Genomic DNA, 19,859 nt, shown 5'->3' with positions numbered 1-19,859 from the left:
TCCAGATCCTAATTTAGACGGGATGGTCTGCACCACTTTTGCACAATTTCTCCATTGCAAACAGTCTAAAATCAGCTGGAACACACCCACTCATTGTGCATGCAATTTAATAATTTTTTTCACAAGTTATCTAGTACTCATTTTTTGGGATCTTTGTAGATCAGGCCATATGTGTGGTGAAAAAATAACACTGTACTAAACAGAAAATTTTAGTACTGGTGCTTTCAATAATTAGATACATCAGAATCAGTTTACAATAGAGGTCCTAATATTTGTTTTTTAATCTGTTTCTCTTCTTTGAATAAAGTTTGCCATTTTAGATTCCTTTCAAAGAAAATGTACCCTTCACTCAGATACCTTTTTGAAAGATATAGAATAGAATATATAAAAATTCAACTTTTAAATAGAGAATTATATAAATCTTTAAACAAGAATATATCTAAGTAGCCAATTACTTGCTTCACTGCTCTATTGTTTTTTAAGATTATCAGTTTACTCCCGATTGTTTTCAACCCATGCAAGTAAGGGTTAGTGAGACATTAACCTTAGTAAAGCTTTATAATGATAATTATTATTATTACAAAGGTATATATTATTAATAAGTAATCAATAATTAAAAACAAATTCCTTGGTAAAATGAAATAATTCAGTGTTTATTTTTTAAGCTAGATTGTGATAAAATCAAGTTAAAAAAATAAAATCTTTTTACCCGAAATGGTTTCTCTTCAGCATATTTGTCAATGATTCTCTATAGATTAGCATTCTGATTTTAGATAGGGTCAATTATCAAGATTGTAGAAAGCTTAGATTTAATGTTATGCAGCAAGAATGTATTTCACTATTCCATTGGCACATAAATGAGAAAGCAACTTTGGTCACAGATGGCGTGGCATCTCTGTCATACTGCATTGACTGGGCTGTTTGCTGTAAAGCCGCCATATGTGGCTGCTCCTTATTTTGTCTGCAAGTGTCGAATATAAAGAGTGATTTGAGGTCCCCTTGAGTCAGACTCTGTTATTTATTGCTATTAAATGGTTAATTTTCCTGGGTGCCCTGAGGACTGCAGGGTCTGCTTTAAGATGTGAGGAAGATAGAGTTGTCGAGGGGTTACTGTGGATACTTGATGTATTAAGAGTCCAATTTTAAGAGGCCCATTAGGGATTGATGCTGCCCCCTGATGTATCACTTTTTTCAGCATGAGAGAAAAAGATGGAATGTCTACAATGAGTTTTCTTATTTTCCTTTTTGATGCATCATACCCAACATAAAGTATGAGGTTGTATTTTCATATACTTATTTACTCAGGCAGATTTGTTTAGACTCTCCTGGCCACAGTTGATATTAAAGGGTGTAACAAAACATCCAAGTCATAAGACAGGATGATACATGATATTTAGCGTAAGAGCAGAAGAGAAGATTTTTGGTATATTTGGAAGAAAACTTTGAAATAATTTTTTTTTTTTTAATGTAAAAATTAAAGTAAAGCTTTCAAACATCATAAAATATTCTCAGTGAATCTAATTATTTCCAGACTTAGTGGTTTTAGGGCTAATAAGGTTAGCAAGTTACAGACATGTTAACAGTTTTTTGGTTCTGCCAAAGAACTGTTAACATGTCTGCCGTTTTGCTTACTGCAAATTTTGCATAATGCTGCAAGATAAATTATTTAGAATTGATGCTATCTTCTGCTTAAAAACAACCTGGTGTTGTCAGTAGGTCTGACTTTATTTATATGTCAAGAACTGCTTTCTTTGTTACAGCAAACTAAGAGTTAAAAACATTGATACAATAGGAGTTATGCTTTACAAACTTACCTCCATGGATAGTAATAATGTTCAACACTCACTTTACCAACAAAGCTAGAACTAAACTTAATTTCTTCCAAAAGGCTACCCTTTTACTAAAGATGTGGTGATATATAATCACGAGGTTTTATGTCATAAGATCTAACCACGCTGTATTTATTCTTCAACTTTCAAAATTAGGAACCACTTTAACAATTTCTTTTTCTTTTTTTCTTTTTTTGCATTTTGGAAATAAACTTTGAAGTCAATTTTTGTAGATATTCCTGCATAAAAAAATGTGTTAAACAGCATTAACTTACAAAATGTTTATGAGGTATTTCATAATCACATTGGTTTTTGAACACTATGAAAGGTGAAAAATAAATAGCATATCTAATGACTTTTTAGGTCATCTCATTTTTACTTTCTTCTCAGATTCCCTTCCATTTGTCAGCTATCCAGGTTCTGGAAGAGGTGGATGTGCTATGCTTAGTAGCTGACAGTAATAGCACCCCTTTACAGCCCCATGACACAAAGAGGGAACTGAGAGACAAAACAAACACTCTTTTCTGTCCATCATGAAGACTGAGAGGCAGGGGTAATTATGACTGAACTCACTTTGCTGTCATGTTCCTTTTAGCAAACATGAGTGGCAGAAAAGTTGTGTCAACAAGTAGGAAACCAGTCTCAAGTAGGAAAATATGTTTGTTGCTCTTAAATCCTTCCAGAAAATAACTGTTGAGCTTGACAGCCTTGTTCCTGTTTTGTGTTTTCATGCTTTCACAGCTGATCTTTTCCGTTTTGGAGCATTGATCCTGCTATGTGTCAGATGGCAGAAGCTTTCCAACTGAGCTCAGTGAAAAGCAGGAAGAAAGAGGCAATTAAAGTGCTATTAGATTTAAATGGTCAGTAATGGGCTCCCATTCAGTATCCAATTTATTGATCTATCGGTAATCAATTGTGGCTCATTTCTAACCTGTGAGCTGAATCTCAATCTATTTTCTGTGTCATTTGAGAGGGAATGGGTTGCAATCCAACACAGCAGGGGGGAAAAAAACACTTGGGTTTTACAAATTGGGACTTAAAATAAGGATAAGGTCTGTACAAAGATTTAAGGTACTTAAATCTAATTTCAGAAAAACTCAAAATAGAATAAAAACGATCTAAACAGCAAAGCTAATTATTGGAGCTCAGCTCAAGATTAATTCAGCAAAACATAGACATGATACGAGCAGGAATGTTTGTTATTTTAAAAGTGAACAACATTAGTACTGACATCAGAAAATGTATATTTCTTTTTGCAGAATCTTAATCAGATCTCTGAGTTTCTACGGAAAAAGTTGCAACAGTTTCACGTTTTCCCACTTTTTGAAATCTTCACAACTTCAAACCAGAGACCTGTTATTGAATCATCAGAGTAATATAGATGAACAACAAAACAACAACAACAACAAAAAAGCTCTTCTACAGATTTGAGTTATTATGTTATAGCTAAGAGTTAAGGGCAATAAAATTAGAAAAAATGTTAACATATTAGAATTATTTGTGATAAATGTTTGCAGAAAAAAAGATTTCTCTAGAAACTATGGCAGCACAGCTTAGAATTGTATTTGAATTAACCTCAAGAAAAGTTATTGTGTACAGATGAGATGGGAGGAGAAATATTACCGAGTTCTCTAGCTCACACAGATTGTTAAGGGATTATTTGGGCTGCTTTACATGTTCTGAGCACACCTTACTCATTGAGTCGACCAATAAATCATGTGAAAAATCTAGTTGTTTACCCAAAACTGTAACTTTTTAGGTTTGACTTTGTTCAATGTAAATAGTGGCAAAAAGAAAAGGGTTCCATGGATTTGCACTCCTCTATGGTTTAAATTATTCTTAGAAACAAAACTAGTCTTTTTCATTTTATTGTGTTCTTATACTTAAAATCCTGAGATTTTTCTATAACTATGCAGGAAGTTCAGAGGATTCTTCCATGTGAGACTTTGACACATAACACATTTTAAGTTATTCATAGATATACAGTATGGAGCCCCAAGCTTAAGGGTTTTCTGAAAAACTAAAGTTGTGACCTATAGATGGACCTTGTCTATTAGCTCATTAGAGTCTAATCAGGTTCTGATGGGTTTAAGGTAACACTTTCCCATCTCTCCCAGGATCACATCCTTGATACCAGAAGCTCCTTAATTATGCAGTGACACAGAAGGATCAGCTGTCTGTATGGATGAGGACGATACTACACTCAGAGTATGTTACATAAGATTGTAGGTACGCACTACTTAAAGGTTATATTTAGTTCTAGTTGGGATGAACTTCAGATCACCTTTGTTGAATAGTTTTGGAAACATCCTGGTAATTCTTCACACTCACTCCTTATATTTACTCCATTAACTCCCTTCTTTCTGTGCTTATACAGGTAGGTGCTCCTCATACAATAAGAATATCATGACGAAGTTGTTTTTCAGTAATTCCATTCAAAAAGTGAAACTTGTGTAAGTTATTATTTCATTACACACAGACTGATATATTTCAAGTGTTTATTTATTTCACTTTAATGATTAACCGACACTGAAAAAAACAAACAATTTTGCTATGTCTAATACAAAACAAGGATTTCCAGAAATGTACAGCACTCAACACTTAATTGGGGCATATTTTGTCTGGATTAGTAGGGTAGTGAACATCAATGTGTACTAAGTCACTGTAGATGTGTGTACACAAACCTTTGCAATGGTTTAAACTAATTGGAATATGATTAATGATGTAAATACACATATGTGTGTTGGCACATGTGAGCATGTATATGTTTATATGTACATAAGCTTATTTATTACTCTTTTTTTGAATAAGAGTCAGGAATATAGCAATTGTTATGGACTATAGATCGGTGCATGATTGAGTACGGTAAGTGAAATTTCAGTACTAATAATAAAAGGGTTAGAATGAGGGTTTATGAGCCCAGAAAAGGTGTTAGGTTTGAACCAAAGTGGACTTGATGGAGACGAATAAGGAAGACAAACTTGTTGAAAACAAATAATGAAAACCTAGAAAATAGTTTGACAAACTAAATGTAAACAAGCCACAAAGCTTCTAGGGGAATTTCATATTGACGGATGAAGATTGAAATATTTGGCAAGGGACATCGGCTTTATGTTCACAGACATAAAAATTACGTTTTTTTAAGACAAGAACACTGTACCTACTGTGAAACACGGAGGAGGCTCGGTTATGTTCTGGGGTTGCTTTGCTTTATCTGGCACAGGGTGTCTGTAATTTCTGTAGGGTTCAATGAAAACTTAAGACTATCAAGGGATTCTATCTAGAAAGCTCGGTCTGACTTGCAGGTCATGGGTCATGCAACAGGATAATGACCCAAAACACACAGCTAAAAACAAACAAGAATGCCTTGGAGGAAAACATTGGACCATTCGGAAGTGGCCTTCAATGAGCCCTGACCTAAATCCCATAAAGTGTCTTTGGAAGGAGCTGAAACATATTGTCTGGAAAAGGCACCCTTCAAACCTGAGAAAACTGGAGCATTTTTCTCATGAGGAGTGGGCCAAAACACCTGCTGAGAGGAGCAGGAGTCTTATTGACAGTTACAGGAATCGTTTGATTACAATGTTTTCATTAAAAGGTTCATTAAAAAAAACAAAGTCAAGGGCACAATAATTTTAGTTCAGGCCTATTGCAAGAGTTTATCTTTTTAATCATTTTGTTGAAGCTTGAAAAGCAATGTTGGACTTTGGTTTGTTAATTTGAATCTTTTTTTTCATTATTACTTTCGAAAGATTCAAGTTATTTCTGTGACCCTTGTGGGTTTTCTTTTACTAGATGAGGGTTACCAACATATAACCTCAATATGTACAACTATTTAAATGCATTAAGTTAGGGTATTTCATCTAATTTTATGTTAGATAAAATCATCTTTGTCGAACTTGGAACAAAAAAAAATTGTTATTTGATTAATAACATATGAAACAAATAAGTCCCTTTTTTACACCCTCAGTTGAATGGATAATCCAGGTCACGTTTAGATATTGTTAAGTGGCTTTGAATTGCAGCCTGAATTCATAGCTCCAAATGACCCGCGATAATCAGGTCATTAAAATTGGCCCATTCTCCACATCTGACACACTTACAGTCATGCTTCATCTGAATAACAAATAAGCCCTGCATGCTTTCTCAAACATAAAGGGGAGATATAATAAATAAAAGGGGTAACAATTGGCTTTCTCTTTATTTTAAAGTTGACCTTGTCCTCATGTTCTAAAGAAGTGATAGAAAGTGAGCTGGAAAAGAGGGCAAAGGTCCTGTCGAAAGTGCCAGTGCCTGTATAGAAGTACCCGGTTTTCTTAATTCATCCCTTAGGACCGGATAAGTCTATCAATCTGTTAAATTGGAAAGCCATTAGGTGCCCTGGTTTATGTGTTTCAAGCTGTTAACTAGAGGCTGATTGATTGTTGTTCCTTTGATGGGATATGCTGATCTAATCTCACTGTGTGCACGTTTGCAATAAATTACACAATTCATTTCCCCCATTTAGAGAGAGAGAAAGGGAAGAGGGGGGGGTCACACCTCCAGGCATGCCTACGCTATGCAGGCAAAAGAGCAGGGAACCTATTTTATGGTGCTATTTAGCCAGCAAGCTTTCAGCAATCCCAGCTTTCTTTCAAACCCCCTCCTCCCCTCCCTTGAGCCTCAGCCCTTCCGAAAAAATCGAAGCATAATCAAGGTGTATGTTTAGAAAATTTATTGTTATAATTTTCCCCCATAATCTCTTCCATTTTCCTGCAGCTGCACTGACATATATCATCATCTAAAAAGAGAAAATGGATAGCAGTTTAAAATTTATCGGTCTTTGATTCTCAATTATACATGTTTATGACTTCATCTGTCTTCAGTGACTTCAACCTTTTCCATTATAGCGGAATATTATTTGTACGGAATCCATTAAATTCACAAGGCAGGGCTGTAATGGTGGGGCTGCAGCGATTTGCAGAGGGAAAAGTTTTGAAAGGTTGGCTTTAGGAAAAGCGCAGCTGTTATGACACAAGAAATTGCTTTATTGATGGTGTGCTCTGCTGCCTGTGCATTTGGCCATTTGTTACCTGGCCCATATCTATATCTCAGGCTGACGCTGATGAGAACTTTTCAGCTACCTTCTCCAGATTACTGACTTGTAATGACACATGCAGGCAGCCTGGGTAAAAGGCAACAATCAAGGGAAGACTTTCTGGAGGTAGAGTGGATGGGCATTTGGGGCAGGTGGCTGAAATAAAACTGCATATCATAGAGGGGAAAAAAGGGCTACACCATCTCCATGACTGTTTCCACACACACCTTACAGAGGTCATTATATCTGCTGAGGAATGAAAAAGAATAGAAAAAAGGTATTACAGTACTTGTCAAAAGTATTCACACCTCTTGAATTTCCTTTTCCATATATCCATCCATCCGTTTTCTGTCCTCTTATCCCAAGCAGGGTCACGAGGGGTGCTGGTGCCTATCTCAAGTTGTCTGGACAGGTCGCTAGTCCATCGCAGGGCAACACCAAGACAAACGGGACAAACAACCATTCATGCACACACTCACACCTAAGGAGAATTTATAGAAGCCAATTAACCTGACAGTCGTCTTTTTGGACTGTGGGAGGAAACCAGAGTACCTGGAAAAAACCCACGTATGCTCGGGGAGAACATGCAAACTCCATGCAGAGAGAGCCCAGGCCAGGATTTGAACCCGGAACATTCTTGCTGCAAGTTACAAGCAAGCTACCAACTGCTCCACTGAGCAGCCCATTTTTCCATATATTCAGGTGTAAACTTCAAACATCTCTTTGACTTTTAATTGAACTGTTAGGCCAACATAATGTATACCCCATTATGAAGTAGAGAGAAAATGGCTGTCAACGTTGTTTTACATAGAAAAATTCGGAAAAATATGTAATCCATTGTTATGAGCATGACTTTCTATCCTAAAATCTTCATGGAGAAGTTGTAGTGAGAAAGCAATTGATGAAACCATTTCACTAAAAAATCACATATGCATCTTGCAAGAACAGTAAACATCTGGAAATAATGGGACCAAATAGGAACTCTTTTGCCTCCATTGAAAACATTATATTTGAGGAGGAAAAAAAAACATATATCCTGAACACAAAATCTGCTTGATGGCAAATAGGGTGGCAGCATAATGATATGGGTTGTAGCTTTATTTAGGAACAACAGGAAAGCTAGTCAGAAATGATGGGGATCCTACAGGAAAACCTGTTACAGGTTTTAAAAAACTTGAAGCTAGCACATTGGAATGTTCCTACATTCAGACAGTACTAAAACAGAGAGAAGAAAGCATGTTCAAATATTAGAATAACACAGTCAAAGTCTTAAAAGACTTGAATCCAAATGAGAATATGTAGCAAGACTTGAAAATGTTTGGGCAGAATAAGGGTAAAAAAAATTCCAGTCTTTAAATGTGCAAAGCTGGTAAAGTCGTAACCAAGACGCATAGCACACCAATCACTTTCACTTCCACAAAGTATTAACCAAAGATAACTTAGTACAATTGCACACAAAACCTTTCAAATAAGAATTCGTGAACAGTTTGAAAACCTGTATTTATTAATTAATTCTAAGATGATCTCACACTTCCTCCATGGATCTGTCGCACAAAATTTTACAGCTAGACAAGAACATAGTAGTTAAAGGTACAGTATAGTGGAGGATTTTTCCGAATTTTTGAAAAGACCTGCCTTCTCCACATAAAAAAAAAAAAAAAAAGCACATGCACACCCCTGTACCCGCTCTTGAGAAGGAACGCCTATTAAATGTGTTTGATAGCATGCACAAGCCCATTTCTCTTTGTGCACAATCTGTTTAAAAGTTATTGTTTGCATCACTCATACAAGCTTACTTTCCAAAAGAAGATTTGCCATTTTTTCCACTATAAGACTCACCATTGGTAAGATAGCTACCTTGAGACAAGCATGTAGGACAGCCTTACGTAAACATATCACCAGAATGATTGACATATTGGAGGACAGCTTATTTTGATAATCCATCCAGAAAATGACATCCTTCACTATATCTTTAAGATGACAATAGCGAGAATTCTCTTGAATTCAAAAACAGAACTACTGTACCTCCCTTAAAAACTATGTTTTTTTCTGTTACACTGATAGCAGCAAGGTTTTGTTAGTTACATCTGAATGACACCGGGCTTATTACGACTGGCTAATGCATAGGGTCAAATAAAAGTTAATCAGACTGTAAGTCAAGAGCCACATGGCCACTCACAATCAATGCCTCCTCACTCCCAGCTATAGCTTGTCGGGTCAGTGGACAGCCACTAATTCCTTTAAATGCAATGCTTAAATCTAAGCAATCTCTTTGTGGCCTTCATTGGTTCAATGGCTTGTTTCAACCTGAAATCAAGAGTTAAGTGTGCAAGAAGGACACGGAGTGGACCAGTTTCAGTGATAAATGCTGTTTGGGTCAATGGTGTCTGACACAAAGACTTGGGCAAGCTCTTTTTTTCCTTGTTTTAAACCAAATCAAGTAAAATTGTTCATAAAACTAAATTCGTCTATTTGATTTAACTAGTTTACCACATTGTACTCACTTTGTTCTGGTTATAGATATCAGAAAATCTTGCATTTGTTTTTTAAAGCAATAACAATGGAGAACTACCCTTCAAAAGTGTGACTGGAAGTGAATATTCTCTAAAAATTATAGAACCCGCTTAATTTTCTATTTCATGTAACTTGGTAATGTGTGTTTTAAAGAGACTTGAGAAAGTATTCAAACTTCTTTAACACTTTCTCCTTTTGCTCAATTTCTTCTAATGAGCACTAGTCCACCAGGTCTTGCCACAGACTCAATTGGCTTTGGATGTTGACTTGGAGTGTGCCATTCTAACACATACATATGCCAATACCAGTGGTGCCTAACACTAGTCCCTTAGAAAGTACAGATCCACATGCACCAGGAAGCAGAAGTCTTTCAACGCATGGACAAAATTGTTGGTACTCCTTATTTAATCAAAAGAAGAAAAAAAACAAACAAAAAAAATACAATGGTCTCAGAAATAACTTGAATCTGACAAAAGTAATAATAAGTAAAAAATCAATTAAAATAAACAAATTAAAGTCAGACATAGCTTTTCAACCACAATTCAATAGAATTATTAGGAAGGAGGCCTAGACAAAAAAAAAAAAAATGATAATACCCTTAATTTAATATTTTTTTGGACAACTTTTTGAGGCAATGACTGTAATCAAACAATTCCTGTAAGTATTAATAAGACTCCTGCTCCTCTCAGCAGGTATTTTGGTCCTCTCCACCTGAGCAATCTGCTTTTATTGTCTTTGGCCTTTTCCATGTTTTAGTCCTATGTAGTATCCGACTGATTCCAAAATAGTCGACACCTGCAATGCTAATTGTGGACACACCTTGTAGTAACATGTCCCTTTGATCACATTATTTTCAGTCTTTACCATACGTTTTGTTGAAGCCTGTTTCATGAGATATTTTTTTATAACTATCTAAAACATGGTTATTTTAAATAGGTTTAAAGCATTGTTAAAAGTAGTGTATGATTTTTTTTAGTTCATCTTCATAAATTATGATGTGTTACTACTTTTGTCATAATTAGGGCTACCAACAATTTTGTCCTTGGCTGTAATTGACACTGGGCAGCACATCTCATATATATCATGTTACACTTAAGGAAAAAAAATTATGCATAATTGTTGTCTTAAACCTAATAGGCTATTTGATGACATAGCATTTAAAAAATACAAATTTCTTTAGTGTATTTAGTTTTGTGATGTATTCTCTATCAGCACCTCTGTTTTTCACTTTAATAAAGGATCTATTTTCTTTTCCCCTGAACTCACAGTTATACTCTCAGCACCTTGTAGACGCGTTCTCCCCTAGCCTCTTTCCTGCTTTCTCTCACTGAGCTTTTACTGTTGTCTTTTATCACAATTCTGACCCACAGAAAGGAATTCTCACAAGATATCAAAACAAAAATCTATATTTAATATGGGAGCAATTACAAAGCAAAGTTGGCTGCACAGGGCTGTTGTCACCAGAGCGCGTGTTTTTCATCAAATAGGTCATTAGACGATGATGGATGTAAACCTATAAAGTATCTAAACTGGACCTTTTAACAAACCACGAGCAACACTATCATTTCTCTAATAGAACCTGCTGACCGTGTCATTCCCTGCTGCCATTTGTCATTTTTCCTTGTGAAATAATCAATATCTGAGCGCTTTGAAATAAATAATATAAAGGCCATAGTAACCTACCCGAGGAGCAACAAAAATAGACTTATGGAACATTCAGAGGCTCTAAATGTTGCCTGTGGAAAGGCTACTACATGTTCGTGATCACTGCATAATAAGAACTGTACTTCATTTGATTGAAGAAATTTCATTTCTAGCCTGCCTTTCCATGAAACAGTTTCAAGTATGGTTTGAGCAACATAGTGTCCAAGAAGAGTAGAAAAGAAGGCTGTGGTGCATGATTCTACACAGTTTGCATGCGTAGAGTCATACAAATTCTAATATACTATGCCCATAAAAGACACCAAAAAGTAATGTTAATGTTAAAATAAAACAATATATTTGTCCTGGTCATGTTTACTTAGTCCTTTTGAGTCTAAAAAGAATTTTTGCATGCCACAATCAGCAGACATAAATGTTGTTGTACACAGCCGTCATCAGCTGGCAGTACCGACTCCTGTATCCATCAACTTACCGGTTTCTTACATTTTAGCTCCCGCTAAAAAGAACTACTAACCTTTCTTGCAAGTAAAATTATCTTGCTATTTATGAGTTCACAAACACAGAATAATACATCTTATCCCGCTCAATTTGAAATTATCTTTGAAGAATCCAAAGCAGTATTAAGGTATTTTTGCACCAACCGCGTGTTTCACAGCTGGAGTGAAGGATTCCCATGTTATCTCTATGTAGAGCACAGATCTGGAGCGGAGAAAAGCAGAGCAAAGCAGAGCGATACTTCGCAAGGCAAAGGTGGAGAATTTAGGGGGGCGAACAGCGTAATTTTGGCTAATTTGGCAAAATGTGATCGCTGCTTCGCCTGTGAATTAAGCAAAGCAGATTTTTCAGAATCTGAAAAATCTGAACACAAGGATGCCTTCTCACCCCAGCTCACCACTGTCTGCCTAGGAAAGCCTCATTGACCCTCCGTGGTACTCCATTCATTTTCCGTAGTTAGCCTGTAGAGGCTAGCTCCGAGGAGTTGTAGCCTCCTCTAGCTCTGCCTCCTTGGCTGGCTTATCTGATGTACCACTGACTGTCCTACTCTCATATAGCTGTAGTCTCTACCCCACCTTCGGTGTTCTGTCTTCCTAGTGTACTTATCTGATCTACCGCTGTGCACTTCTGTTCCTCCACAGTTACCATCTATAGTTAGCCCCAACTAGCTGTAGCCTTTCCGCGCTGGTGCTGTTTCCCCAATGGGCTTCTGTGCCTTTTCTCAACGCTTTAGTGCGCTGATTCCCCAGATCGCTCCTCGGATCTGCTGCTGTGGGACCTTGTGGTTGCATGGCCTGAGTCGACTGTGACACAACAGTTATGTCTTTCTCTGTGCCGATGTTCTCCAACTGATTTCTTGATGGCCCTGCCAAGGCTCCAGAATGCCATCTCACTTAACACTCGATTGTCCGGGTGATTTTTTCCCCCCAATGCAGGAAAGCAAGGGCCTAATCTGGGTAACATTTCGGGGGAAATTATTATTGAAAGCAACCCTTATCCAGACGTAGCCTCTGTAGGTAGTGGTGGTATTCCCCATACTGGTTCTGTCTCTGGGAAACTGATGAACCTAGGAATGCCTACAATTCTTTTTTGTCTTTCTAAAGTAAAAAGCACTGCCATTTACTGTAAATCCATATCCGCCATGATGAGGTAAAACCAACAACCAGCAGACTCAATGAAGTAGGAGCCCCTGGCCTAGTGGGTAAGTTCACCAGCCTTGTGAAATACTTTCACTGGCCAGGCGAATTTCAAGGTGAGCATAAGCAGATGAAATTGGCTAAATTTTTGTATGTTTTGGATTAGGTGTGAACGCATATTTAGGTTTAAGGCGGGACATACAGCTATGATGAAAGCAAAATAGCCTGAGCTTAAACCAAACCAAAACAAACAAAACAGTGCAGGAGGACAAATGCATAACTGCTGACATCACACCTGTTTTGTGAAACTCAAATTTCATCTGTGAAAGTGGAACAGCAACATGATTAAAAACTTAAGGCAGGCATTATGATGCCGCATCACCAAATCAGCTTGAAAACTTCTGTTGAATTGACCATTTCACCTGAAATAATTCAATGGGAGCAATTTCAGATTTGTAACATGTAGAACTAAACCTAAGTGTGACACATTATTAATCTGGCTTCCTAGGTTGATGAACTGCAAGGTGTATTCCAGGCACTACTTCCAATATATTTTATGCTTTTATATACTTAGACTTGTACTCCTCATTTTCACATCTCCACTAGCAAAATTTAGATTTTTATGACTCCATAACTTCCTTGTTAACTCATTGCAGTCCAGTCATGTTTTTTTTTTTTTTTTTTCCAGAAAACACAGAAGTATAATAACTGATGGACCAAATAATATAAACCCAGCAATAAGATAATTAGGATAAGCCAACAGGGTGTTTTAGCTTAATCACAATGCTTTTGTATAAAACCAGTTGTAGTTACTGGTGAAGAAACTTGTAAAGACATAGTACAAGAATAGCCCTCTTTCAATATGATTGTACCCTCACAAAATCTCTGAAAAACTCAAGATACAGTAAAGTTAAATTACTAGTAACAGAACAGTTTTTAATTGTATGTTCTTAATAGTTTATGCATCCCTTTATACACTTGCTATCAAGTATTGGTCTAGAAAATCCTTTATATCGGGTTTAAATATTTTACATGTATTTTTAATTTATATTCTGGATTATGCAGTATGGATAATAATGCAGAAATAAAATTAAAATCCCTAATAGGCAAAAATATTTCGGGTTTAGTTATTTACGTTATCGGTGATGCCTTTTTCTGATAGCTTTAATTGTTGACAATTGAAATTCTTGAGTTGAAAATTTTAAGTCTAATCCATTACTCAATTTGTTGTATTTAATTAAACCTTAAAAAAATAAGAGAAAGGCCTGCTTTAGCAGCATAAGCCACATTAGATTATCTTCAACCCATAAGTTTTGTTGTGACTTTTTTAATCTGCTAAAGCTGGCATTTTTTCTCGACCAGATAGAGAAAGCAAACATAAATAAATGATTAGGAAAGATATTTACTAATTTGGCTATACCATCAATCCATATAAAAATCAATATACTGTACATGAACTTTACAAGAAAAGGGATTTAATTCATATCAAGAAAATCACACATGTCCAAGTCATATAGAAATATACTAATTCAGTCACATTCATTCATTAAAAAAATCATAGTTGTAATACATTGCAGCTATTTTTTTTTTTATTAAGCCAACTGGTATAAAGCTTTTTATCTAAGGACGCCCAAAAAATTGCATTAAGTCATTAGCTTTGCACCTTAACCTTAGGGAAAATGTCTCGACGTGAACTTTTTCATCTACTTATATAACAATAAATAACATGTGATTGGTAAATAATAATGCAAAAATAATAGTGTATGCCAAATCTTATTGTAGTAGTGTGACATTTTTAATTGGTTTCCAGTAGAAATGTTCTTGTTTGCATCCCAACGTAACATGGCTGCATTAAACCACATTGGCTGCAAACAATTGCAATTGCTGCAAAGGTGCCTCAATTCGGGCAGTTCAATATGATATAGAACACGTTCATTTGACATCACACGTTTTAATTTATATAATTTATCAATGAAGGAAGATAATCGAATCACAGAAAATCCCTCTTTTAGACATATTGGTTGGTTAAAGGAAATTGTCAAAGATAAATAAATGGAGTTCCAAATGTGTAAATTTTTTCCTATATATAAATTTGTTTACTGTTTTTTTATCTTAAAATTGTACTACTTGCATAATGCTCATGTTCAATTTTTGATTCACTTTTTTTCTGCTCATGTTTAAGTTTTTGTCTGATGGGGGCCTTCAGTGAGATTTCCCACAATGTTGCACCGTGAAAAAGAGTTGCCCTCATGACGTGGTCGAAAAAGGCACCAGCTCCCTGCTCTCTACAGAGGGCGCTGTCCCTCCGCTTTTCCTCCTCAACACCAGCTCCAGTGGCTCCAAACCAGCTCGGCTGCTGCTGTTTAACAAGTCAATTAATATCAATGAGTGAATATACATGGCGCATTTTACAAAGAGTGCAATCTGAGGGATGAATTAACAAAATCGATTAGGAATTAAAAGAATAAATGACTGCGCGACCCCCAGACATTGTGGAAGTGGCCCTCGCTGCAAATCAATAAATTAGAAATATGAATCTAATCGCCCATTGGTGACGCACTGTGGAGCTGCAGACCTTTTTTTTTTTTTACATTATAAAAGCAGAATGAATTGACAATAAATTAACGCTAAAAGTGTTAACAGAATACAAGCATGTCATTTAGTTTGGATAATCTAAAGTGAAAAAAATAATAATTATAAAAAAAAAATAAGTTTAATTTTTTTTTATTCAATTGTTATTTATTCAGTATTAGACAGTCATTATCCATTAAGTGAAATTATACAAGACAAGCCTGTTGGTAGCTCTAAGATGGTTGTTGACATGAAACCTAACACCCACTCATGATGAGATATGCTTTTATAAATATATTTTTGTTTAATAGAATATGTTTTAGTGAAGCAATTATCAAAATAATAACGTTTGTTTCAAAAATATGCCTAAGTACAAAGAATTTTAAAAACAATTTTGTGGATTATTTAAAATAATCATACCTATATTGTTTACTCTTTAAATTGCAGGGAATTAATCATATCAAGTATATAAAAGTAGAGCCAACTATTTAAATAAATTAGAGCACATAAGCCTTTATATTAAAAGAAATTAAAGGTTTTTTATTGATGCGATGTATGTTGAATCTTGTGAGACGGATCCAAATCCTCCTTTTTGGAGCTGTCCATTTGCCGCTAATTGGACTGTATGAGACCAATAACAGGAGAGCGCGCACAGCCTGCAGCCACAGGGCGCACGAAGTAGGAAGAGGAGGGGAGGACGGTCTCTCCCTCCTTTTTTTCCTCCCTCCCCTCACAGTCTCTCCCTTAATCCCATTTGCCATTGTACATGCCCAATCGCCTATACTTTCCGCATTTAACTTGGATGACATTTTTATTTCATCATTAGCATCAGACACCAGACTGACTGACACGCTGGGACGCAAAGAGGTTTTTTTCCCCCCCCGATTCTGACGGAAACACTCCGGGATGAGACATGCCCCTGATTGTCTTTTTGAGACACGCATCAGCGCTTTATTTCATTATTTCAGCCGCCGAGTTGTAAGTGTGTTTTGACGAAGCTCTACGGGGTAAAGTCGAGTTAGAAAAACAGGAACTTCAAGCACCAGGGATATCCAGTGTTTGTAAGTCAGTATTTTTTTCCTTCCCCTCCACTCCCCTCCTCTGCTTCTACTAAAATTTCCTGGACATCCACGTTCAGATCAAAGCTGCAGCGATGCCAGAGACTACGCAAGAGACGTGCGCTCCGGCCAAGGATTCCCCTTTCTTCATTAAGAACCTACTGAACTGTGACACCAAGCCTTCTAAACCCAAACCACCGCTTGTTGTCTCTGCTAAGGCGGCCATAGAAGGAGGATTTTCCCTTTCCCAGGTCGGGGAATTCAACTTTCCCCGCTTTGAGGTGCCTGCGCAGAGATTCACTCTGCCGGCGCACTACCTGGAGCGCACCTCGGCTTGGTGGTACCCCTATACTCTCAGCTCAGCGGCTCATCTGCACAGAACTGAAGGTAAGAAGAGCAGTAAGAAAAATATTAAGTCTGATTTTATATTTTACGATAAGCTGAATAAACAAACATTTAATAATCTTTAAAACACCCCTCTTTAAAATAGATTTCTCTAAATGTTTTAATTGATGCGCTCTGAGAGATGTTGGCATGTAGCACATTGGACTCTATGAAGGCCTACTTTGTCATGCCACAGCGTGGGTTAATATATGAATAAAGCAACACGCTGAGCATAAAATGAAGCAGACATGATGAAACCATTGGATAAGGGTGACGAAGCGCAGCTTGCTCATGGTGCACATCTTACCCCTGGAGGCTTCCTCGATGACAGCCTTTTTGTACATCCCTGTTTTTTTATGATTTATGTATGTGGGGTTATAACGCGCGGGAAGGAGAAAGTACTTATTAGTAAAACCAATCAGATTAAATCTTTTCAGTATTAATTAATCGAAACACGTTCATTTGAATTGAAAAAAAAAAACAACTTTTTATACATGCTATTATATTTTTCTTTGTACTGTATTTTCCAAAAACTCCTCTGAATGTCAACAGGCGGTGTTAAATGAACGCATAAACAGCAATGTCTTTATCTCCACGTCTCTATTTCCAGGTATCGAGAAATCAGGAGCAAGAGATTCTTCTCCAACCTCTGGCACGGACAGAGACTCCCCGGACCTGGTGCTCAAATCCGAACCGGACACCAAAGACGACGAAGATGAGGAGGAAGATGAGCACAGCAACAACAAAAGCAGCGACGAGATCATTCTGGAGGAAAGCGACACGGAGGAGGCCAAGAAGGACGAACTCGAGGAGTGGAAGAAGCGCGACGAGGACAAGAAGCCCTGTCGCAAGAAGAAGACGCGCACGGTGTTCTCCCGAAGCCAGGTGTTTCAGCTGGAGTCCACCTTCGACATGAAGCGCTACCTGAGCAGCTCGGAGCGCGCGGGTCTGGCCGCCTCCTTGCACCTGACTGAAACCCAAGTAAAGATCTGGTTTCAGAACCGAAGGAACAAGTGGAAGAGACAGCTGGCCGCCGAACTGGAGGCCGCTAACCTCAGCCACGCTGCGGCGCAGAGGATAGTCAGGGTGCCAATTCTTTACCATGAAAACTCTGCTTCAGAGGGCGCGGGGGGCGCAGCGGCGAGCGTGCCCGTTAGCCAGCCGCTGCTCACATTCCCTCATCCGGGGGTCTATTATTCCCATCCCATCGTCACATCTGTGCCGCTGCTCAGACCGGTTTGAAAGGCGTCGCAGAGTTTTGATGAATGATCTTATCCTAACAATAAAAAAGACAATATTTTTCTACAAGTCTGACACTGAAAAACAAAGAGAAAAACTCTGAAGAGACTTTCACTGTCAGGCAAAGCCTGACTTGGGGTAATTGTGTCATTTCCCATAAGGTTGTTTATTATTATTACTGTTGTTATTATTATTAATATTATTTACATCTCAGGAGTCTGTCCACTGCTTAAATAGTGTATTTTCTTTTTCTTGTTTTAAACCGTGATTGTTGCTGGAAATACCAGTTCTGTGCGATGCAAAAAAAGAAAGACAAAAACTTGTTTACATAAAAGTGGCGACCAACTTATCACCAATTTGATTTTTTTTTATTTCCTTTTTCCACAGCTACAGAATGAATTCACTAAATGTGAAGTAAGTGTTTTATATGTTTTTCTTCTTTTTGTTAAGCGTTTGACGGGGGACAATCAAGACACTCTAGCTGTAAAAATACCCACGTAGCTTTCTGTTTTTAAGGAGCCTTTCAAACACTCCCTCCATACAGACAGATATCTTAAGCACAATTCTCGAAAAGAAAGTTTGTTTTTGTTTTTTAAACGGGGGATTTAAAAAAATGCTGTAAAAGATTTCACTGATGTAAAAAAAATGTAAATGTATATATTTAAAGAGGCGCAGGAGAAGAAATTTCCTTACAAGCTTCTCGTTTGTACAGCAAAAAAGAAAACAAAAACAAACAAAAAACCAAACCAAAAAAATAATAATAATAACAAAAACGACGTTTTGATATTGTATTGCTGGATCATATTGTGAAATAAACTGAAAATATCCCTTATTGTTTTTTTTGTTTTTTTGTTTTTTTATATATCTTGTGTTTCTACACGATTATTTGAATATTTAAAATGATATATAATTAAAGCTTAAACCTGGATTCCATCCACATCCTCTTTAGGCAACAGCAGGTGGCTGTTGAGCCATCATCAGAGTGTTCCGCTCTTAAAAAGGTTATTTTACATAAAGAGTGCCTCGGTCAATTACGTGCGTAATTGGCACCATCTTTCCAAAATTAGGGGTAATGCATTCAGAAGAGGAATGTATTCTCGCAGAGTAAGCCGGTGTCTTTTAACGTTTGTTTGTGTCATTTCAATGTGAAACCACCTGTTCATAATTATTTTTAATTTTCTACACCACTAATTTGTTTTCTTTACTTTGTATATCTGGTGCCACCTACATTTTTATGAAAACGCTTAAAGAGTTATGAACTTATGAGTCAGCTTGGATATGAATATGATTTAGGAATTCTTATGACATTTAATCAAATAGCCCCTAAAATTTACTTATAGCCATTAAAAAACTGAACACGTATAAATAACATCAGTAATAATAGTAATGCTGCACAATTAAAGCTCGCATTATTCTACAGTTGCTGAAAATGATCGGCTCATCCACATTAAAGATGTGTAAAAGAAGATGAGCATTTTCAAATTACAGATGAATTATTTAAAAGATACTTTGTCTCAAAGGGTCCTACAGGTGTCACTGGACTTCAACTTATAACAGAAAGATACATCATGACAATGTAATTATTTTATGATACCCAAACCACTCAAAACAACAACAACAACAGATGGATTAAGATGTCATGCGTTCTTTTCTTTATTTTTACGCAATATATTTCGTACAGTTTAAACATGTAGAGCAATAAACACATTTTAATGCTCGATATGGAATTGTCTAAGACAAAGAAATTAAGTTTAATTAAAGGGGGAAAAAATAATATCAAATCCTAGAATCTTTTTTTTTTGTAATTGCATTTAAATCTTTTTTGGTGACTAATACTACCTTTTTATGCTACTAAAGCCGTCCATCATACATACATACATACATACATACATAC

At 36.6% G+C, this 19,859-nt stretch overlaps 1 protein-coding gene across 1 annotated transcript; it reads left to right on the top strand.

Annotated features, from left to right (window-relative positions):
* Positions 1-15,981: 15,981 nt before the first annotated feature.
* On the top strand, positions 15,982-18,776 carry LOC107091337 (homeobox protein HMX3-A). Its single transcript, XM_015385187.1, has 3 exons — positions 15,982-16,345; positions 16,423-16,729; positions 17,337-18,776. The coding sequence occupies exons 2-3, from the start codon at positions 16,438-16,440 to the stop codon at positions 17,966-17,968; spliced, it is 924 nt and encodes a 307-aa protein (XP_015240673.1). The 5' UTR covers positions 15,982-16,345; positions 16,423-16,437; the 3' UTR covers positions 17,969-18,776.
* The last annotated feature ends 1,083 nt before the right edge of the window (positions 18,777-19,859 follow it).

Source organism: Cyprinodon variegatus, unplaced genomic scaffold (genome assembly GCF_000732505.1).
Source record: "Cyprinodon variegatus isolate N-32 unplaced genomic scaffold, C_variegatus-1.0 Scaffold333, whole genome shotgun sequence".
NCBI lineage: Eukaryota > Metazoa > Chordata > Actinopteri > Cyprinodontiformes > Cyprinodontidae > Cyprinodon > Cyprinodon variegatus.
This window is presented reverse-complemented; position numbering and strand designations above follow the sequence as displayed.

Coding starts and splice junctions, on each gene's coding strand:
- LOC107091337 (XM_015385187.1), top strand. CDS start 16,438: ATGCCAGAGACTACGCAAGAGACGTGCGCTCCGGCCAAGGATTCCCCT. Junction 16,730..17,336: donor TCATCTGCACAGAACTGAAG/GTAAGAAGAGCA, acceptor CTCTATTTCCAG/GTATCGAGAAATCAGGAGCA.